Genomic DNA, 23,275 nt, shown 5'->3' on the forward strand with positions numbered 1-23,275 from the left:
GATGTACTAAATGGCTAACATGAAAATATGCAGGGAGGGGGTTTCTGTCTCTTTCTTTGGTAGGGGGGACATCATGCAAATGACAAGAGTTTGTATTGTTTAGAAGGGCACAGTGAAATTTTCCTTTCTCTAGATTGTAATTACATTTCCAGTTTCCTGCCAGCGTGTGCTGATTGCCTTTTGCAGCTTCCTTGGGGCCTTGTCAATCCATTGATTAAAGAAACACTCTTTAAGTGGATTTGTACTGCATTTGAATATCTGATACCGTTTGATTAGGGCTGAATGCTGATATGACCCTCAGCAAATAGCTATTTCTGACTCTTCTGATTTTTGTTATGATGGGTCTTGTGACATCAAGAATTTCTCCCGAGTTCTGGACTTTCAAATGGTTAGAGATTCAGCTGACACTCGTGAATGAGAACTTCTGACTCTTGTGGCTGCAGAAAAAAACCCAAACATGTTGCCAGCGCATGTAAGAGGTCCAGCTCCAGAAGCTAAAAGGCAATGAAAGCTGATTATTTAAAAAAAAAATAAAATTGAAATAATAAATGTTATGCTAGTTGCTCCTCCATCTTGCTGGATCTATCTCAACAAAGTTTCTATTCTCAGTGGTATTTTTGTCATGTGTAGTCATCCAGCTTATTTTTCAAGGCCTTGTATTTGAGGCAGTTCCTCCAGGATTACCTCACCCCTCAGGCTGAAAGAAAGAACCAGATTTACTCAAAGGGGACCAGTAACCTCTCAGCCCCCATCAAGGGCAGGGGAATAATGCCTGTTCTTTGGAGATTTTGCTGAATCGTGACTAAAGTTCTTAGGATCAAATTCATGCAGAGAAACATTAAGTGGAAATCTTATTTGCAGGCACTGACTAATACATCCTCCTGAGAGTGACCTTTGGTAACTTCAGATGCTTTTCAGTAAAACTGCTCTGTGCCTGCTGAGTATTCGCTTTGCAAAATACAAAATTTTTTATAGGAAAATAAAAATAAAAGCTGCATGTATGGTGAATATAATGTGGGTTCTCTTTCATTCCTGTTTAGAAAAAAGTTGTGTCTGCTAAATTAATGGAATTTCAAGACCGGTTTTGCTACTGCTACAAAAGGATGCATCTATATTGTTTTTATAAAACCCTATGATGTTTTCAAGACTGTTTTAAAATTTACTGTAATTAATTATTCCAGTGAATACTTATTAGTCAATTATTGTTAGTGTTTGTAACAGGGCAAATATTCATTGACTTAACTGTTCTCAAGTGTGTTCATAATTAGAACACACCATCAATTTATGCCTATTTTGAAGAAAATTGTGAAAACTCTTTTTTCCCAAGTTTCTTAAATATGTATATCTGCTTAACTCAGTGTCACTTTTTTTTTCTGGTAACTCAACTTTTTAATTAAAGACTCTCCGCAGGTGATAGAGAAGAAGGTTTTTTAGATTAAAGATGTCTTGAACATGTAGGTTTAGATCAAAGGGACAACGTCCCTGTGTAGCATATGCTGCAACATTATGAGAAGCTTCTTTAAGAACTGTTTTCCATAAACAAATAAACATGTACATGCTCACATGAATAAAAGGTCACAATGACTTATGGTGTACTGTATAAAATGGAGATTATTCACAGTCATTCCTACCCACAGTCAGAACAGTTTTATTCATTACATTTATAACCTGAACGTCAGCTGATGTGCACCCTGACTTTTGAATAAGCTTGAGCATGTAACAGAGCCAGGCTGAAAATTCCCAAAATAATGTGCCAAGCCCTTCTGAATTAATACTGGGTTTTGTATGATTTAGGTATATTTTCAGGAAAGAGTTACGAAGGTACAACAAATGACAAAGTTCTTAAATGTGTATGAAATTTGTAGGAAGGTATGGACAAGCAACAAGGAGAGTTTACTAAAGGGATTTGAATTTGTTAGGCTGAAATATATTTGAAGTTCATGAGGAAATAACAGCTAAATATCACAATAGCATAATGATTTTAAAACAGGGAAGCTTTTTTATGGGAAGGAAGTTTATAATATGGTAATTTTTGCATACCTGGCCCTTAGCAAAATAACAACAACAAACTGAGACTATAGAAACACTCAGTAAGTGAGAAGCATTAAGGTAAATGTAAATACATTAATTTATACTAGGAATTGCTCTAGAGGTGCATGCAAAATCACTTTTCAAAGCAACTCATATTCCAGATAATCTCTATATATAAAGCCTAGATCATCCACTATAAATTTAAAAAAATCAAAAGTACATGCACATGTAAATGATTTGCACATACCAGAGTAAGGGAAGGTTTCAGTACAAAACTGTTTTGCATTTTGGAAGAATATTTTTTCTTTATAACACTAGAGAGTCAGAACTTCAGCTTTATTTGTCATTTGATTAAGAAAATGAGATCCTATTCATGACAGCATAAGATTTCAGATGAAAAGATATACCCAGAAAAATGTGTGTGGTGTTGTTTTGTTGTGGGGTTTTGTTTGTTTGTTTGTTTGTTTTGGTTGGGTTTGTTTGTTTGTTTCCCTAAATCATGCACATTTCTAAGTAGAATTATAAAATGTGAATAGTTACTGAGGTAAAAATCCCCCCTTTGTCTACAACAACTCCTCAGTGCACAGCAGTGCTCCATGCACAAAACAAAATGCTGAAAATGAAGGAGCAGTGTCAGAAAGTTACTATCATATGTGAATGGCAAACCCTTAATTGCAAATGTATTTTTTTAAGGTAGGTGTTGCTGGGAGAAATCACTTCCAATGTTTTTGCTGGCTCCACTGCAAACCTCCTGTGTTAAATACACTGAGGTGTTTTATTTGTGGTAGTCTTACTACTGAAATGCAAAGTGCTATCAAAAACCCTAACATGATAACACTTTAGGAAAAATTTTGACTCCCAATTTGTAGTCAAAACTCTTAAATGAAATCCAGATAGGTTCCTAAATGGTAAATTTTTGTGAAGCAGACATAGAAAAGTTATAGGTACAAAGTGTTCTTGGATGGATGAAGAAATTTTTTCTTTTTTCTTCCCCACCAATGTATTTGTTGCAGGATACTGTTCTGGCAAAAGTTTCTATTAGGAATGTGGTCTAAATGTCTTTGCTGTCATACCTTTCAACAATTGTGCTTGTTGGCTACATTTTTTGGTGAATTTATTTTAATGGTGCAGCCACAATAAATACAAACTTTTAAACCCTCTATAGTAATTTTTGGGGAAGGTTTTCTGATTTTGTGACTATGCTTCAAAATCTGAAAAACAATTGATGACTATCATTACAGAATAAGCTTTAATAATGAAAGTAAGACCATAAGGGCCCTGATACCATCATTTGGTTTAATTATCTGTGCTAATTAAGTTATCTCCTTGTCTTTGGGCATTTGCAAGTGTGGATAACAGGATCGTGATGGGAAAATGGGGAGAAGCCTGCACTTGTGTTTGTAGTAATCTATTCATACAGCAAAAAGACCACTGTTCCTTTGGCCTGACAGTTCTGCATCTGAAAGTATGATGTTTAATATAGTGTGCAGTTCATAACACAGGAGGCATGTAAGCACACACATTTATATTTAATGTGTAAATATCTGAAACACTTTAAATTTTAGTTGTTCATACCTCTGCCAGAGTTAGAACACTGACCAGTGGTAAGTAAAGGTGAAAGTAGTTTGTATTTGTCAATGTACCTTTTAATATACAATGTCAGTAGTAAATGTTTTAATCCTTTTTTTTCTTCTTAAAAATAGACATATTATGAGTGCTATCAAAATAAGTTGTTTGTTCTGTTTCTAATGATGCAAACATCAAAAAATAATATTCTGAGTTCTGTGTCCCCAAGCAAGGGATAAGAAGTTTAATTGCACAGAAGCAAAAGGTGTGTTTGTGACTAGAGTTAGTCTGAAAATCCTGCTGGTCTGCACAGGTAGATCTGTGCCTAACATCTTTCACTGGGAGATTTTTCTGTACTGGATTAGTATTTGTAATTGAAAGGTCTACAGAAAAGAAAAACACTTCCAGCTATTCTTTCAGGTAAGTAGGTGCAAACCAGGGGCACGTGTTTGTCCTTTGTTATCATGGCTTCAGTTCTAACCATAGATGTTATTTCACAACTCTCTTGGTCATTCATTGCAATATTTAGTGTTGTATATAATACTGTAATTATTATGCTATGTTTATTTGCCTATTAAATACTCAGTAACATGTTTATTTTGCTTTGACTCAATTATACACTTTGTTCCATTTCAAAGAGCCCAGGCAAACTTCCTAAGTGCAGTAGCTTTCATTGAAGATTTGTGGTGCTGATGCAGTTTATCCTTGCCAAGAAAGGTGCCTTCAGAAGGATTATGCTTCCCCTCTAAACAGCAAAGTAGAGAAACAAAGAGCCCTTCCAAGAGTAGGTGCTGAGTTTATACACAGAGTAAGGTCAGAGGCTGTCACTGGACAAGGGCTGGGTTGGTATGTTCCTGTTTAAATCAGTACTGGTAATTCTTTGAGCTGTTTATTAAAAACAACAACAAAACAAGTCCATACATATTGTGTGTGTCTAATGGCTCATGCTGTGCCTCACGAGCAGATGACTGACACGGGCTGCTTTTGCTTGCACAAGTCACCCTGTAGTTACCAGCATGTGTTTGGGAGTGCCTGCCATTCTCCTTGCTCTGGCTGAATTGGAATAAGGAGCTTTCAGAGAGCTTGGATTTAAGCACATTGACGTGAGCAGTTTGACCAAGATTTCAAAGATCTGAAGATGTGGAGGAGGATGTCAGAATGACGTGTCTTGTGTGATGTTCTTCAGCCTCTCTATCTCCTGATGTCCCTGCTGGGCTGTGGTGTGGTCACAGCAGCTGGGCAGCTCAACACAACAAATCCCAGGTCTTTCTGATGTTTTATTTTTTTAGTGTAGTGATGAGCATGGCATTCAAGTAGCTCAGCTGAAGTGACTACAGAAACAGTCTCTTGATGCAATTTTTCATGCTTTGCGCTTGGCTAAACCTGCTGGATGGCAGCCCACAGATCTGAGCAGCTCATGGAAAGCATCAGGAATTCAGACATTTGAGTGCAGTCCATCTGCAGCTCTTTGAGCTACATTTCACACCATGGTGGAGTTTGGGCTGTGAGCAATGAAATGCAGCATGTACAGCGCTGATGTTTGGGCTCCAAACTCACTGTGTGTTTACTGACAGGGGTCACTTCTAGACCTCAGCTCATGTGTAAACAATTTCTAGGAGAGCAGCTTGGCCAAAGCAGTCTCAGGAGTGCTTCTGGGGACATTTTTGGATAAAAGCTGTGAGAAGGACTCCTCAACAGAACTTTTATTGATGGGCCCACACAGGCAAGTAATCTAGACAAGTGATATATGCATGTGATTTATCACTGAAAGTTTTAGAGGATTTAATTGAATTACTCTGCTTCAGCTATTTAATTTTGGATTGTGCAACTTGCATACTTTGCTTTCCTACCAGCTGATTCCAAATCCATTTTCAGCACTTAATAGGTCCTGTCACAGAACTGTGTTACAGGAATTGCTGTCATTCTTCTCAGCACCACCATCAGCTGTGGGGTTAGATTTTCTGTTTTGTCTAAAAGCAAGAAGAGGCCTGTCTCCCACTTTTCAAATGATCTGATTTTGTTACCTGTTGAGTGCATGACATCTTGCTTCATTATCTGCTTGCTTTTTGACTGAGTTTTATTTTCCAAATGCCAGCTGATGCAGGTTCCTGTCACAGTGCCCATTAGATTGAGCAATTTTCTTGGCTGGTAAAGGGTGTGACTGCATCTGGATTGTTGTAAACACACCAGTACACATCTGCCACAAGTTGCATTTCCTTGATCTCTGGGCACAAACAATGCCCAACAGCTGGACCCTAGAGAGCACGCTGCTCCCAACACCCTCTTTTGAACAAAAAAAAATCCCAGACACATGTTAGAAATAAACAAAATAAACAAAACTTGCTTGAGCTCATATATTCCCTGGAACTGATACCTCCTCGTCACTATTTATCATGGTTGTTTGTTTAGTGTCAGATATAATTCCCATGATCGAAAGCATGGCAAAGTGCGTTAACTGGCTGTTTCTCATGTAAATATTTTAGGAACTGCCACCTCCTTACGTGAGATCACACGGTCTTTTTGTCCTGTATTTTAAAATGGAACAGTTTGGAATATTTAAATTGTGGGTCAAAAACTGAATAAATGAAGAAGCCAAGTAGTCAGCCTGTCTTCCTAATGAGCAATCGTTGCAACAGAAGCTGAGCTGCCAATTACTGGCCACTTCTTCTGACTACTCATTAACTGTGCTCCAGCATGAACCTCCTATGATTTGGCCTGTGGCCAGATCAAATTCAGATTTCCTCCATGTCCAGAATAATACTCTCACTATTTTGATAGGCAAGTAAGCTGCAAGTTCCATAAATCCACAGCAAACACCAATTTGGGTATGACAAAAGGGCATCTGCTCTTCTTACTGCCAAGAAATTGCAGAAGTGACTGGATTTAACAGTAGTAGGTCACTTTCACTTTATTTAGCTTGAATTCTGACACTGAATAAAATATTTACTAGCTAGCTACCATCATGCTACCCCTCAGAGCAGTTTTAGAGAAGTAACAAGTCCTGTACTCTTTCTCTTACTTGCTTTCAAGAGTTTATTGCAGTCTGTGAAAGCTGTTTCTTTATGTGCTTTGGAAATGCAGAGGAAAACATATTGGTATGTCATTTAGATTGTGGTTTTTTTAAGGGTTTTTTTTTTTTATCTGTTAGTATCATTGCACCAGCAGAACTGTATGATATATAAACTGATTTCAGTTTGATCTTGGTACAAAAGATCAAACTAATTTTGGAGTCTGCTATTGCCTTTGAGTAAACTCCATGAAGATGTTTTGCGTTTGTCATAGCCTTCATTTGAACCACACTATTCCTTAAAAGATTAACTCTTATGATTTCACATTTCTGAAAATCCAAATGTTAGCTAGAATTCAAAATAATTTTTCATTTTTTTTTCCTAGTTTAATTCATTTTGAAAAAGCTTTTGTGACATTACCGGTTAAGAAGTTCTACATAAGGAAAATAAATACATCGGCTTTCCTAATATTTATCCACTGTATATATGTAACAACTAGGGCTGTATTTTGCTTTGTTGATGTTTGTTATATTTTGTTTCTCTGCAGTATTACCTATTGTGAGGATAAATGCAGTGTTTTGAGTTCACAGGGTGCATGTTAGGCTTCCTTGTGGTATCAGGAGCTATATAAGCTTTAGTTGGTGAATTGGTGCCATAATCTGACACAATCCTGTATCCCTCCAAGGGTCTCAGCTAGCTCAGCCCTTCTCAGGCCTAACAGGATTATATCAAGAAAGACAGGACAAGGATTCAAAAGAGGCTCTCTTACCCTTTTAGCTGCAAGTCCTTTATTCCAGGTTGATGTCCCGGGAGAGAGAGCTCCCGGGGGACAGGGGACCCTTTATCTTAGGGTCTCTGAGGGAGGGGCTAGCTGGCACACAGCCAATGGGGTCAGAAGGGGAAGGAAGGGTCAGACTACATGACAGGAGTTCCAGGGGTCCCTGAGGGAGAAGAAACCATTTCCCCAGGGGGATGTAACATCTCCTCCTTTTTTTGTTTAAAAAGATACAGAGAGAAGTTCTCACATTCTGTTTAACACGGAGTGTGGGTTTCCCACCACTTATGGTTGGTAGGGAGACCGGACCGCTTTAGATTTGCCAACTCTATATGGTTGACTTCTGAGGTAGAAGATATGAGGCCATTAATAGCCTTGAAAATCAAACAGCGTAGGATTCCGAATGCTATGGTTACAAGGAAAAGGATAACAAAAAGTAACAAAATTGTTTTGACTACAGAAGTCCACCACCCAGTGAGTCCCCAGCCCTTGAACAGTTCCTTGATCCAATCTTCTGATTCTTGCTTCACTTGTCCGATCATGTTGTTCATGCTTCGGAGGGCAGCATGGATGTTTGGAGCCTTTGAGGACAAATTCATGCAACAGAGTCCTTCAAATTCCTGGCATTCATGTCCATGCAATAGCAAGAGATAATCGATAGCAGCACGGTTCTGGATCGTGGCCTGTCTGGTAATCTCCTCGTCTTCTAGGAGGGAGCTGATGGCGATAGATGTTAAATTAGCCTGCTTGACCACCCAGCACTCTAGTTGGCCCAATTCACCTAGAGCTTTGGCTGCTGCTACCCACGGAAGAAACAGGGATACAGCAACTCTTTTTGACTTTGCCCAATGAAAAATGTCTGAATTACAATTTGGGTCCAAATTGTCAGCACTCCTTTTTTGAATTTTGTCAGCCGATTTGTTTTTGTGTGTCCATTCACGAATTAAAGTTTGGTTGGGTGTCAACACGGACAATCGCCCTATGGTACATGGCCCTCCGAAAAGCCGGGATGGAATTCCTGCCCATGCCCGATCCCCACAAACCAAGAACAATCCTCTAGGGAGGCTTCTGGGTTTGGAGTGGGATGGGTTGTCTGATGCAATGTGGCTTATATTATGACACCACCTCTTTGCAGTAAATTCTCCCCGGAACTGCTTTATAAGGTGGTACTCGTCAGTGCTAGAGGGTTTTGGGATGACAGAGAAATGGATGCAGTATGTGGCAGGGGAGGAACCCAATAGTTCTAACTCCTGGGGTTCATGAGCTACCCTGGGCAAACCCTGCACCCATTCCGCTAAGGGGTTCATGGTGAACACACCTTGCTTTTGCTGATCTTGGTGTGGTTGTGGAGTGTGTGCCTCTGGAATTTCGTTGGACCTGTATTTGTCCAAGCCTGCTGGAAATTCTCCAGCCTGCAAAGGAATTCCTACCAGACAGGTAGACATAGGATTCTTAGCTGCTGCAGTGGACAAACATATGTTTTCTTGCTGAAGTGTCTGTGCCAGGGTTACCCAGACGTTCTGATGTGGCTGAGGGATGATCCATGCAGCTGCCAGACTGTTCAGCATTAGCAGGATGACAACTTGGATGGGGTTCATCATAGGGTTGAGTGGGAGGTAGGTTTTCTCTGGAAGGGAAAAATAAACATTTTTTAAAACATGTTAAAAAGTTCCTGTTTCTGCCAGAAGGAATCCACCTCTAAGGAGGATCTTTCTCTTCCATCCGGCGGCGTCTTCTCTTCGAAGCATCAGTCACTTGCTTCTCGTCCCCGTCTGCTGGAGCTGGATTTTTGGGGACAAAAGGTTTCACCCACTTCTGGGGAATCCACCGAGGGCCTGAGGGAGTAGCCACGCATGCATAGCCACGACCCCAGGTCACAAGCTCATAGGGACCTCTGGTTTCCCAAGTTTCAGGATCCCTAATCAAAACCGGTGGACGCTGAGACAATTTAAACTGATCACCACTGTTAAAATGACGTACCACAGGTGGACTCATGTTTTCAAAGGAACAGTTTAGAAAATTGATGGTGAACATGGCTTTGCAGAGCTTCTGCTGTGGTGTCATCCACGAAGCCGAGCAGTTCTGCCTAGCCAGAACCTGTTTGAGCGTTTGGTGTGCACGCTCGATCACAGCTTGACCTGTGGGGGAGTGAGGGATGCCAGTTTTATGCTCCACTCCCCACTGCTGGACAAATTCTAGGAACTCCTTGGACACATACCCTGGGCCGTTATCAGTTTTGATTGTTTTTGGAATTCCCAACACTGCAAAGGCTTGCACTAGGTGCTGCTTGGCATGTATGGATTTTTCTCCTGCGTGTGCAGAGGCATACACTGCACCTGAATATGTGTCAATGCTCACATGAACATATTTGAGGCGACCAAAACTAGGAATGTGTGTGATGTCTGTTTGCCATACCTCACAGCTGCCCAGGCCCCTGGGGTTCACCCCCATGCCCATCGATGGCATGACCTGGAGCTGGCAGTTCGGACAGGTACCTACAATGGCTCGAGCCTGGCTCCGTGTTAGTTGGAATTGTCGGATCAGGGCTGGCACATTTTGATGGTAATGTTGGTGACTCAGTTTTGCCTGCTGGAAGACATCAGGGAGATGTGCCTTTTCAACTGGGGCAGCAAGGGAGTCTGCCTGGCGATTCCCCTCTGCGATCTCACCTGGCAAATCAGTGTGTGACCTCACATGCATCACGTAAAACGGGTGCTGTCGATGAGAAACCAAATAGATTAGCTTTGAAAGCAACCTGAAGAGATGTTCATTCTCTATTTCTTTGAGCACAGCCTGCTCCGCTCTGGACACTACTCCCGCCACATAGGCAGAGTCGGTTACCAAATTGATTGGTTCTGAGAACTTCTCAAAAGCTCTTACCACTGCGGCCAGTTCAGCCACTTGGGGGGATCCCTCCACAAACTCAACATCAGCTTCCCAATGCTGAGTCCGTGGGTTCCTCCAAGTCACGACGGACTTGTTTGAAGTACCCGATGCGTCTGTGAAGACTGTGAGAGCTTTGAGTGGTCTCCGACTCCTTTTCTCATGAGGAATAAGGTGGAATTCCTCATTGAACAACTTGTGGGACGGGGCATGGACTGATATTTGTCCCCTGTAGCTGTCCAGAGATAATTGGAGACTGGCATTGCTCTGCAGCAAATGCTCAAACATCTCTTTGGTCAATCTCTCAGGAGAGTTCTTTCCCTCCTCTGAAAGTCTGACCGGGAGGTGAATGCATGCAAAGTCACAACCTGCCAATTCACACAATCTTACCCTGGCCTTCCGAATCAGCTGTGCTATCAGCTCCTGTGGCTCTGTGATGGTCTTGGATCTTTGGTGGGAGAGGAAAACCCACTCTATTATCAACAGTGAATCTCTCTCTTCCTCGATCCACTGAAAGATCAAGCCATGCAGGTGTGGCAGTTTTCCTAGAACAATAAACTGGAAAGGCACCTTTGGCTCACACCGGTGAGCCTGTCTCTCTGACAAGGCTTTTTGTACCTTTTCGATTGCTGTCTTCGCCTCTGGGGTCAGCTCCCTGGGAGACGTCAGCTCCTTCTCCCCCTTCAATAAATTGAAGAGGGGTTCTAGATCTTGATTTGTGAGGCCTAGCCAGGGTCTTACCCAATTCAAGGACCCACACAGGGAGTGGAGATCTGCTAGAGTTTTTGGATTGCAACCAATTTCTAAGCTCTGTGGAACTACAGTCCTTGCACTGATTTGCAAGCCCAGGTATTTCCAAGGTGGCATCCTTTGAACCTTGTCCTCCTGTAATTGAAATCCAGCAGAGGTTAAAACTTTAACCACTAGGTCAAGCGTGTGTTGGAGTATAGAGTCATTGAGGCCACACACTAGCACATCATCCATGTAGTGAAGGATGATGGCTTCTTTCCTCTGTGCGCGTATTGGAGACAGTAATGAGGCTACATATTGTTGGCATATGAAAGGACTCGATTTGAGACCCTGGGGAAGGACCCTCCAGTGATAACGCTTCATTGGGGCCTGTCTATTGACAGTGGGAACTGAGAAGGCAAACCTAGGGGCATCTGCAGGGTGCAATGGAATTTGGAAAAAACAGTCCTTGATGTCTAAGACAGCCAATTTCCAATCTCGGGGGAGCATTGTTGGAGTGGGCATCCCTGGTTGGAGGGGTCCCATGTCTTCTACTATTTTATTAATTTCTCTTAGATCATGGAGCAACCTCCACTTGTCCTTTCCCGGTTTCTTTATCACAAAGATCGGGAAATTCCAGGGGCTAGTTGTCTCCACAATGTGTCCCTGAGCCAATTGCTCTTCCACGAGTTTTTCCAGCGCCTTGAGCTTTTCTTTACTCAAAGGCCACTGTGCTACCCATCTGGGGGTGTTTTCCAACCACTTTAACTTCTGGGTAGGGCGCTCCACAGTGGCTAATTGCAAAAATCCTGGGGTGTTTTAGGAATGACCAATCGGACTCCCCACTGAGACATGGTGTCCCTCCCCCACAGTGGGGCGTTATAATCTGCTACGAAAGGACGGACATTCGCCACCTTTCCATCAGGTCCCTCAATTTGCACCACGTTTTTCGAAATCCTTGCCATTGAGATTCCTCCTATGCCCTGAAGTTTGCCTGCCACCGGCTCTAATTCCCAATTTGAAGGCCACATGCTTTGTGGCAATACGGTGACCTGAGCTCCGGTGTCGAGTACTCCCGCCACTTGGAGGCGCTCTGATCCACAAGTAATGTTGCACATCATAGAGGGTTTAGGTTCCCCCACCACCTCTGTCCAGTAGACCTCTGGTGATTTACCGTCTGCTGTGATCTCTGCTGGAACCGGAATGGCTTGGGCAAGAATCTGCCCCGCTATCAGATAAAAGGGTGGGTGCAAACAACGAGCCAACAACATGAGGCCTATTATTTTTCCCTTTATGGTCATGGGAGCTATCTCAATTTCCAAGGGTGTGTGTGCTGTGTCCCCAATAACAAAATACTCACTGTCCAATCCCACGTGGTAAACCGTCAGGTCCTGTGAGATGTTAGACAGGTCAACTGTTATAACCATCCACTCAGTAGATCTGAAATGGAAACCTTTGGTAGTTACAAGTCTAAAACGGCCAAGTGGCTGCCAAACCTTGTTAGTTGAGCATTTAACATTTACATTTTTCTGCACCCCCACACCCCGTGACCTGCCCTCCCCCCCCTTTTTCTTTAAGAGAGAAGCTTTTGCCAATGTGAGTCCCGCTACATTTATATCTTTGCGCGTTGTAGTATCAACCGCGGGCACGCGCTGTGAATTCAGTTTTTTTGTTTGTTGGATTTCTTCTGCTTCTGGGTCTGAGGGCAGGATCTGGCGAAGTGTCCTGGTTTCTTGCAGCGGAGGCAGATGATGCGCTGCAGCTGGTCTGGTGGCATCTGCTGCCTGCTGGGGTGTGGTCCAGCAGGGGCTGTATGCTGTGGGTGTGTTGTTCCAGGGTGTCTTTCAGTTGTGCAGAACAATTCTGCCCGTCTGGAACAAGCTTCTATCATCTGGGACAGAGTAGGTGGTGGGTCCAAGGGTAAAGTGAGGATAATTCTACGACAGGTCTCATTAGCATTTCTTTGAGCCATCTCTTTGATCAGCTCTGCCTGCACCACGGGATCTGGTATTTGGTGTTCCACCTGTGTCCTCAGACGATCAACAAACTGTAAGAAATTCTCCGTAGGAAATTGTTTAACATTGACATAACTTCCTTTCCCTTCCCTTGATGGTAGCTGATAAAACATTTTCTCTGCAACATTGCTAATCCTAAGTAAAATTTGTTTGGATAATACTCGGGTTTGTTTTTCAGGGCAAGCCCATGCACCCTCACCACACAGATGTTCAAATGTAATATCATTATTCTCAGTGTCTTTAGCCATATTAGGGTTTTGCTGAATCTCCTGTAAAAGTGTTCTTAAAGCTCTTTTCCACATATTGTCCCACAGATCATACTCTGAGGGAGATAACAGACACCTGAATAAGTCCTTAATATCATTAGGGACCATTTCATTAGAATCAAATGTGGCTCTAAACATCCCTTTAAAGATGGGGGTGTCCCTGCCAAACTCACGTTGTACTTTGCATAGTTCTTTCTTGTCTTGGTAGGAGAGTGGCTGGTATTGCCGAGAACCCTGCCTTTTGCCTACATATGCTACTGGAGCTACAGAGAAAATGGGTTCATCTGCATTTGCCAAGGGTCTGGAAGCTGCTGCCGGACCCCCCGTGTCTGGGGATACCGGGGTTACAGTGTTATCAGTCCCTTGTGGGTGGGGAAGGAAAAGCGTGCTCTGTCCGTGCTGGCTGGGCAGCCCAGGCTGTCCCCCTCCCCCCGCCGTGTGGCAATCATACCCCCCGCTGTGGCCGTGCAGGGTGTGGGGGGCGGCCCTCTCCCTGCTGCCGGGGAGGCAGGAGGAGGAGGAGCCGGCCCCCCCTGAGCCGCCGCAGCAGCCGGGAAGGAGGCATGGGGAGGAGGGGTGGGGTGGGGCTGCCGGAGGCCAGCAGGGGTTGGCACAGGGGTACGGGGTGGGGGCGGGGGCAGAGGGAGGGGGTTGGGAGGGGAAGGGGTCGTGGGGGGAGGGTCGGGGCACATGGCAGCCGCCATTGTTATCAGCCACGTGGAGGGGGTCTCTAAGGGACCCTGCCGCCTCGCAGAAGTCCCGGGCCGCCCCTGCCCCCCCGCCGTGATCCTGAGGAGAGAAACTGGCTTTGTTAAAAGGATCCCGGGACAAAGGTAAACCCGGGTATAAAGGTGGATCAGAGGGGGGATTACATGGGGTAAGTTTTTGCTCCTGGCTGGGTTTGTTTAACTCTAACAGATGGTTACGAGCTTGCAAAAATATTGGGATAAATACAGAAACGGCGTGATCATTATTTTGGACTTTATCTGTGATTACCGTACCCACGTAATCCCAAAATGAAACAGTATCTATCTGCAGTAATTCAGCTTCAGTAAATTCATGTTCTAACCAGCGAACAAAACGTTTTTGCAGCCTTTTGGAAATTTTAACGTTAATTAAAAGGTCCTGGAGTTGTTTTAATATACTCTTTTGAGGAGCTGATAGCTGCATGCCCATGATTCGATATTATTGAAAGCTATTAGCTCAAAATCCAGCCTCCAGCTGCTAAAGTCAGCTGTATGTAACTCCTGTGTCTCCTATAACCAGAGAGAACAGGCGGGGAAAACTCCGGGGCTGCGGTCACGCGTCCGCGCCGTTTCTCCAGCCCCGGTGGCACCGGGGGGTCCCCGCAGCCTTGCTTGGCCGATGGGATACGTGCCCGGGCCGGGGTTTCCCCAAAAAGCAGGGCTCCTTGTGCGGAGCCGCCCCACGGGTCCGCGGGCTGCGGCAATCAGAAACGAAAGAAAAAAAAAGAAAAAAAAATCGCCGCAGCAGGGTCCTAAAACCCACCCGCTGCTACTAGCAAAGGTAAAATTCCGCCCTCCCAGTTTGCGGTACCGATCAAACGGAGGACTTTACCTGGTCCGTGGTATCATATGCTGAGTCAGAAGCAACTGAAGGTCCTGTCTTTAGCTCACTCGTGACTGGGCAACCACAAGCTACGAGCTTATCCCTACCCACCTATAGCCACAAAATGTGGCCAAAGTGCCTAGGGTAGTTGAACTTCCCAAAGAGCTTTCAAGACTATGAAAGGTCTCCAACTCCGCATGGGTTTCTAGAACTAAACCCACTTTGGGGGCCAACTGACACAATCCTGTATCCCTCCAAGGGTCTCAGCTAGCTCAGCCCTTCTCAGGCCTAACAGGATTATATCAAGAAAGACAGGACAAGGATTCAAAAGAGGCTCTCTTACCCTTTTAGCTGCAAGTCCTTTATTCCAGGTTGATGTCCCGGGAGAGAGAGCTCCCGGGGGACAGGGGACCCTTTATCTTAGGGTCTCTGAGGGAGGGGCTAGCTGGCACACAGCCAATGGGGTCAGAAGGGGAAGGAAGGGTCAGACTACATGACAGGAGTTCCAGGGGTCCCTGAGGGAGAAGAAACCATTTCCCCAGGGGGATGTAACAATAATCCATTTGTTTTATGGAATCCAGCAGAAAGGTGTCATTGGTCTCTGTTGTACTGTTAGTGGTTCCTTGGAGAACACCAGAATTTTATATTCAGTAACTAGATCAAGAACTCACCTCTTGCTGGAGATCCTACATCCAACTTCTCATTGAAATGGTGTCTTTATATGAACTGCTTCCATGGGCATTCCTGGCCACCAGGGTACAGAGCACACTGGGATTTAGTGAAGTCTTATGTAGTGGTAAGATGATGAGTTGCTAAATTACTTATTTGTATGTTTTGTTTTTGTTTATATATATATATATATATATAAAGGGACTTTATTTTTTTTAATTGAGGGGAGAAATTCTTTAGAGGAACACTTTGAAGGATGTTTTTAATTTGTCCGGTGATATGAGCATTCCCTTGGAAGCCCAGAAGTTGAGGGACTGCTGGGGGGAGATGGATTTTTCCCTTTTCTTTTCTCTGATGAGGTATTATACGTTTCACTATGTTTGTTTTACAAAAGCTTCTGTTAATATTTTTGTATTGAAGTTTTGAGTCAGCAACTTTTTCAAAGCTAAAGAGATTCTGTTTATGAGAAGCTGTGCTGTCGTCCATTGCATCCCTCCCAGGCCTCACTTTATTCACATGCGATTTGCAGTTATGCTAAGCCTGTGTTCTGCCAGCGACCATTCTGACTTATCTAAAATAAGGCAAGACATTTGTGCAAGGAATAAAAAGATCATAAGGCATGCTGTCAGTTTTATTGGTTTCTCCCGTGAGTTGCACTGCTCTCCAGACCTCAGAAGCCCTTATTTATCCCAGAAACCTTGGAATTTACAGACTGACTTTGCTAAAGCACTGCTGAACTTTAGAATCCTCATAAGAATGCTGGAAATCTTCAGAAAAGCCTTCTATGATATCAGCAAATATCTCCCATGAGAAGCCTTCTAGTGCACTGAGAAGTGTTGAGCAGAGATAAACGAGTGTGTGATTCTCATTTAGAATTCTTCCTTGAAAAACATGGAGTCTATGAAGCTTTTTTATTTGTCCTGGTGTGACACATTATTCTTACTTTTTAAGCTCCTGTCAGACAGAATGTTTGGCTTTTAAGGTTATTTTTAATATTTTAATGATTGATCCAGTCATGAATGACTTTAAACTAGAAGAGGCTAGGTTTTCTATAAGAAGGACGTGTTTTTATGATGAAACACGGTGACAGGCTGCCCAGAGAAGCTGAGGCTGCCCCATTCTTGGAAGTGTTTGCAGACTGCTGGAGCTCTGAGCAGCCTGTTCTTGTGGAAGTGTCTCTGCCCATGGCAGGGGGGTTGGAACTGGGTGATCTCTGAGATCCCTTCCAACCCAGGCCATTCGATGAATCTGTGATCTCTGATTCTACTCTGTAGTAAGTCCTTGTTGTCTCAAAAAGTGGGAGTGGCTGAAATATCTTCCATCATCTGGAGGTTTTCAGCAATATTCAATCCAAAAATATCTCTACTTTTGGCATTTATGTTAGAATAATCTTTCCAGCCATATTTGGTGACTTTAAACTTGGCAGAGCCAAGTTCACAAGGTGATGGAAGTGGGCTCCACTGGCTTTTCCATTTTGCAGCCACTATGCCGTGATTGTAAATGAAAAAGAAGACTAAATAAAGAATAGAGTTTTAAATTGAGTAATTACTGTTCTTTACACGTATTTTAAATACTTCCCTGATGGTGTTTAAAAATGTAGTGTTTAGGGGAATGTGGCTAAGTGGTAGCCTTGGCAGTGTTAAGTTATTGGTTGGACTTGAACCTAACCTAAATGGTTCTGTGTTTTCACATTTGAGTCTTCTGGTCTTCTCAGCACTTTGTCTTCCCATGTTCTGATTCAGTGCAGCCTTGAATTCAGCAGGTAATGATGATCTGCTGGACTATTTTGTTTTGGGCACTGCTGTTGTGCTAGAGCAGAAAATGCTCGATGGCAGACAAAAGGCAGCTGTAAACACCAGTTTCAAGTAGGTTTGAAGGACATGATGGAAGCAAAGATGACAGGCTGGTTTTGTCTTGTCTTGAGTTGTAAATGAAGCTGTGAAAGGCAAATGTACGAAGCTGCAGTAAGAGGTAGAAAATGTTTTATATTTAATAAGGCTTTTAATCTCTAATTATTTCTGTGTCTGTGAATGACAACATTGTTGTCAATGACTATGTAAATGGACTTGAAATTTGCTTTAAATTTTCCCCATCAATTTTTCAAAGAAGACTATTGTTTAAATGAAATGAAAAAAATACTAAAAACATTCCCTTTTACCAGAGTTTCTCATATTGTTTTGGTCTATAACCTTCCATAATAATTTTTATTCTAAAATCTCCATTTCATATGTTACTCCTTCATGTCTGAAGTTGTGTTTGATTTTTTTTTTTTTTTTTTTTTCAATTCACCCCCAACCATGGCTTTAAAAACTTCTGGTTCACTTGAAGGAGTTTAGCAGAGAGACAACTCAAAATAAGAGTAGGGAAAATTAACTGAACCTGAGAAAATCTGCAAGGTAGAAATTAGCAAGTAATTTAACCATCAGGGGCCACTGCAGAGCACAGCTCAAGCAGAAACTTTTAGTCTTCTAAGAGAAAAAGCACATCTGAACATCTCATATAAGACGTGTATAAAACTGGGTACTTTTCAAGTCACTTTTAAATAAAATGAGAAAGATACAATTTTTCCCTGAGTATGATAAGGAAAGCACAGCAGTGAGTAGAATACTGTAACAAAACAGCATTTCAGAAAGGAAGCAGGATGTGAACTTAGCCTCTAAGTACTTAACCCACTGTACCTAAAAGAGTTCATCCTGAATTCAGGCAGCAATTTAGGGAAAACTAATTCACTTTATGATTTTATTTTGGTCTACCTACTGCTGTTTTCCTTAAATGAATACATTGAACAAGGAGGTAACTGGGAGCTGAGGAAATGGTAGGTGAGGAACCCTTAATTTACAAAATTGTATTCTGAGAGTTTTGTCATTAATTATATGGCTAGAATACAAAGGCATCAAAATCATACTTTCTGGATGATAAATTCCTTTGTTTATTTTATTGAAGCAATGCTTGTGCTTTCCACATATTGTAAAACTTAAATGACTGTGAATACTGGTTCCTCAGCTTTATTCTCCACGTTTGTAAAGCCAACATTTCAAAACTTTTCAGCTTTCGTTCATTTGAACACCATGTTTCTAAATGTTCATTCTATTTCTGCATAACTGCAAGTTACAATATCCTCATTTGTTGGCCAAACTATTCCTAATTTCCCTAATGACCTAGAGACCATATGCATACCTCCTACTTGAAAAGGTTTGGCTGATGCAGTTAAGGCTTTGTTTCCTTCCAAACCAAAGGTTTATTATAAGGGCACTGTTTAATCAAGTTTGAAAGCCTGGTGACCTTTTAGGTGGCTCACATAGTACTACAAAGCACAGGAAAAACTAGGCAAAGAAAAAGCTTGGTGGATACAGAATAAAGGTGAAACAGTGAACGGATGGAGAGGGAAAGAGTTGCATTATTTAGCATGGAATGAAAAAAATCCCACAGCTATTGCTGACCTAGGCTGAAAAGTCTGCGGTGCAGATGCTCTTCAACATCTCTCTGTTGTCTCTGGCCCTGTGGAAATTTGGCAAGAATAAGCAATGGTTGCTTGCTCTGAGGTGCATGAACCAGGAGCTTCAACGAGCTGGTGCAGAATGTAATTGGGTTTTCTTGGAATTCATGGAAAACTGAGATTGAGTTGCAGTTTGCTATGTCTGTGTACTCATCAAGAGGGTACAATTTAAATACATGTAATTTCTAATTCTAAGAGAACCTCTACTTTCTCTTAAACTCTTAAAAGAATTAATTTGGAGCTGAAGTGATTTTTTTCTTGGTCAACACTGTGTGTGCTTTTACAGTGTGAAATTTCCCTCACCCTATTTAGCATGAGGTCCTGTTAGTGGTTTTGGGGTTCTCTTGTGAACTAATCAGCAACTGCAATTGGAGATTGGTCACAGAGCACTGAAATGAATGCTTTGTGTGCTTGTATGTGTGCCATGGACACGGATGAAGGGGAGATAAGTATCACTTTTCTGTGATTCCCACAAGTGTTTGTGAGGGCTGGGCATGGGCATAGGTTCTGTCACTATGGTAGGTTTTGAAACCCTTTGTAATAGCTCAACTTGCTACATTGAGAAGGAAACATAGCAACTATTGAGTTCCTGTAAAAAGATAAAAATTGGAGTTAAAAGTTAAGAGAAAGACTGATACTGGAGGTATAAATGCTCAGAATTAATATTTTAGGAAGAACTATAGTGCTGTTTTCAGGGTGTGAGTCACCATGCAAGATGAATACTTTCGAAAGTATTGTTGATTTTTAATAGAATTCTTTTCACATCTCATATGTTACACAACTACTGATGATGCTCCTTTTCCTTGCATGTTAGTTCAAAGCAGGAGTGGTGCATCTTCAGATTTCACAGCAGAAATGGAGGTCATTAGTTAATTGTAGTAACTATTTTACACCATGTTGTTTTCCTGTGTTAGTTAATGTATGAAATACAACGATGAATGGTGTGTTTTACTAGGAAATTTCAGTTACCAAGTAAGAGCAATGAATTTTAAGGAGAATTCTCCAAAAATTCTTCAGAGTGATTTGTCACACAAAGTTTAATGTTCAGAGAGTTGACATGCCTGGGCAACTGGCCCTACACACTTAAACTGGTGTGCATTTTAATTCAGATTCACTTATTTTTTACATATGCTAACAAACCATGTCAGATATAAACTGTTAAAGAAACTGCCAGGATAGGAAAAAAAAAGGTTGATTTCTTAATTATGGGCACAGAGAGCAGCTTGGTCTTTGTTGATCCTTTGCACCAATGTGAGACTAACCTTGTCTGTGCAGGAGCCTTAGAGATTATCAGAAGCAACTTTTCCTTTGCCCTTTTCTTTTTGATCCAGCAAAGTTAGACCCTCTCTGATCTCCTCTTCATTAAGTTTCAGATTGCTGAACAGGAAAAATGTCATCTCTTTTTGCTATTTGTCTATATGTGTTTCTGTTTTGGAGAGTACAGTTGGTTTTCCCAGTGAATTGCTAAGGAATATTTAAAATCTGGAGTATTTTCTTAATTTTTAAAGAAATTTGGGAAATATACGGGGGGAAGAGGAAGGACTCTTTCCTGTTTCTTATCTCTGTAATTAGCAGTCTCTATTTAATAAAAGCTGTGTTTGTTCACATATATGCATTTCGCCTTCTGTTATGCAAGACTGCTACCTCATACATCAACAAAAACACTATTAGCTACTATTTTAGATGTATTTAAATGAAGAAATAAGAAATATGGAAAACTCTAAGATGGCATCCTGTAATACTGAAATTTAGAAGCTCACTTTTAAAACCAAGATTATAGCATATAAATATCACGTGTGATTTTAATAGTTTATAATTTCTCTATAACCTGTTAAACCTTATGTAGATTTTCTGCTATTTGTCCTCTAGGAATTCCAGATATAGATACTTTATATTTTATGACAACATTAATAGAATTTTAAAAGATGTCTAAAGTAATTAGAGGTGCATCTGCCACTTGATGAAATTTAAAACTATTATTTTAAACTCCCAAATACACTGCTAGCAGACTCATAATAGATTAATATTAATCCTTTTTTTATCCCAATGCACAAGTAGAATCAAGTTTCAAATTAAGTCAATGTACAAAATTGCTTGTTTGTGTCAATGTTTGACTCTCTAAACATTTGTTCAAAAATTAATGTATGAATCTCTCAGCATGTAGAAATAAGTGTACATTTGTCTGGTACCTTTTTAAACTTTGACAAATGAGATAATTTTTTTTTCACTGCTTCCTGTTACAATACCCAAAATGAAGACACGCTGTAGGCAAATTTTAATCAGAGATTGGAAGTGAAAAAAGGTGGTGAGATTATCCATTATGGTCTCTCTGATAAGCTCAATTTTGTCAAAGTCAAATCTCCAGAACCCTGAGTCTTTCACGTCCTCTACACAGAAATTATTTACTTTGTGAATTGAGACTTGTAAGTTTCCCCAACCCTAAAATAAGTTTTGCCCAGTAGATCCTTGCTTTTCAGTGGCTTCTGGCACTCCTCAATTCAATTCTAACACTTCACAAGGTTGTAAAAATGAACCTCCCCACCCTGAAATCTCTCCTGATAAAGAATTCTGATATTCTTAGAGTGTGACAGGAATCTGAGATGCTCATTTCAGATGTCAGCCCGATCTATGAGTTTGAATTGGATTTGATTGATTCAGCTTGATTCAGCTCCTGAAGTTCAATTGATGTGTTAAGGCCATCTTAGTTTGCATGATTTATAATTGTCTGTTGGTTTATGTATCTAGCTATAACTGTGTGGCACGATTTTAGTTGTTAAAACTCTCTAAACACCTCTCCACAGAGGAAGTTTCTCAGGTTTTCTGCTGCAGAGGAATCTCTGGTGTTTCCTGGCAGTGTCTGACCTAGGGAATATTGCAGGAACTTGCACCAGCGCTGCCCTAGACACCTCCTTCTCATCTTCACATTCTGAACCTTTTTATATTTGATCCTTTCCTATTGTTTATTATATTTCCTTTAGCTCTAAAATAGCTTTTGTGGCTAAAACCCAATTATGCTGTTTGAAGGGACTTTCCACTCATGTCTGAAGTTTCCTATGCACAGCTGTGGAATTCCACATTAAAAATAAAATTTTTAAAAAAGGCATTGAATATTGGCTGTCTTTAAAAGCATCAAATCACCCCTCCAAGATATTTAATTTTTGGCATTCAAAAGTCAAACACTGACTATTGCTATTGAAAAAAACCCCACAACTTACTGTGCAATTAAGTTATTTAAAATAATGCAAGCAAAGCACGCAGTTTATGAACCAACAAAGATCTGCAGCAATTGTAGTTTGTCTGAATTAGTAATTCTGCTCATTTTTCAAATAAGATGTCAAAATTGGACACTGTTAAACATAAATTACATTTATGTTTTTGCTTTATCTAGTTATGCTAAGAATGTCAAGGAACTTAAAATTTTCTGAGCTTTGATATTGTTTCACAAAATGTAGCAAGCTGATAACTAATCTGTTTTATTGTTCATTCTGAGTTAATCAAAAATGTAATTATGACTTTTAATTAAAACAGAAAAAGTGTCTGCTACTAGCTCATAAAAATTGCTTTTTTCTGCCTCTTCACCACAGGTTATGAAAGACAAAGAAAGCTTTCAGAGTAATAACAAGGAGACCATCTAGCCTCAAATTACTCATAATTGGACTTAATATTTGAAAGTACATCTAAATATATTGGAAGCTGAAAGCTGTGAATTTATGTTCTAATTTAATTTTAAAGCATGAAATTTAGTGGTACCTAGAAAAATGCATTTTCCCCCATCATCTTTTCAAGCTGTTTCTTGGTTCTGTTCTAAATTCCATGTTAATTCCATGGAGACAAGTCAACAAGCAAGCTTATGCACATCTAAAAATCAAGCTTAGCAGTAAAGGACCCCAGTAGTGTAAAATCTTCCTCATTGTACCCTGAGTTTGGGTAGATGTGTATGATCAATAAATATCCACACACATAGATGTAAAATAAATATAGAGGAAGCCATAAGTATTCTAAGAAACAAAATTCACATTTGGGTTTATTATATCTATTATAAAATAGCACATGAGGTAAAAAGAAGGAATGTCAGCCAGAAGTGGATGATTATAATAATTTGACAGTAGAAACCAAACGGTACAGGGAGAAATCTGCAGTTGTCACAGTGCAACAAAAGCCTGGGATTATTTAGAATAAAAATCCTGGCAGTGTGTTTTTACTATTAGGAGAGGAATAATTCCTTTAATTATTTCTATTTTGCATCTTGGGAGTGCTTCTATGAATAT

At 41.1% G+C, this 23,275-nt stretch overlaps 2 protein-coding genes across 4 annotated transcripts in view; one reads left to right on the forward strand and one right to left on the reverse strand.

The window, feature by feature from the left end:
- TMEFF2 (transmembrane protein with EGF like and two follistatin like domains 2) overlaps nt 1–23,275 on the forward strand; it is a 553,100-nt gene that overhangs the window by 25,809 nt on the left and 504,016 nt on the right. The window lies entirely within an intron of this gene.
- Nucleotides 7,271–12,468, reverse strand: LOC134551888 (uncharacterized). The gene is made up of 2 exons (XM_063399872.1): nt 12,353–12,468; nt 7,271–9,007 (listed from the first exon to the last, which is right to left on the reverse strand). Exons 1-2 carry the CDS (start codon nt 12,417–12,419, stop codon nt 7,638–7,640), a joined length of 1,437 nt encoding a protein of 478 aa, XP_063255942.1. The 5' UTR covers nt 12,420–12,468; the 3' UTR covers nt 7,271–7,637.

Source organism: Prinia subflava, chromosome 6, assembly GCF_021018805.1.
Source record: "Prinia subflava isolate CZ2003 ecotype Zambia chromosome 6, Cam_Psub_1.2, whole genome shotgun sequence".
Classification (NCBI taxonomy): domain Eukaryota; kingdom Metazoa; phylum Chordata; class Aves; order Passeriformes; family Cisticolidae; genus Prinia; species Prinia subflava.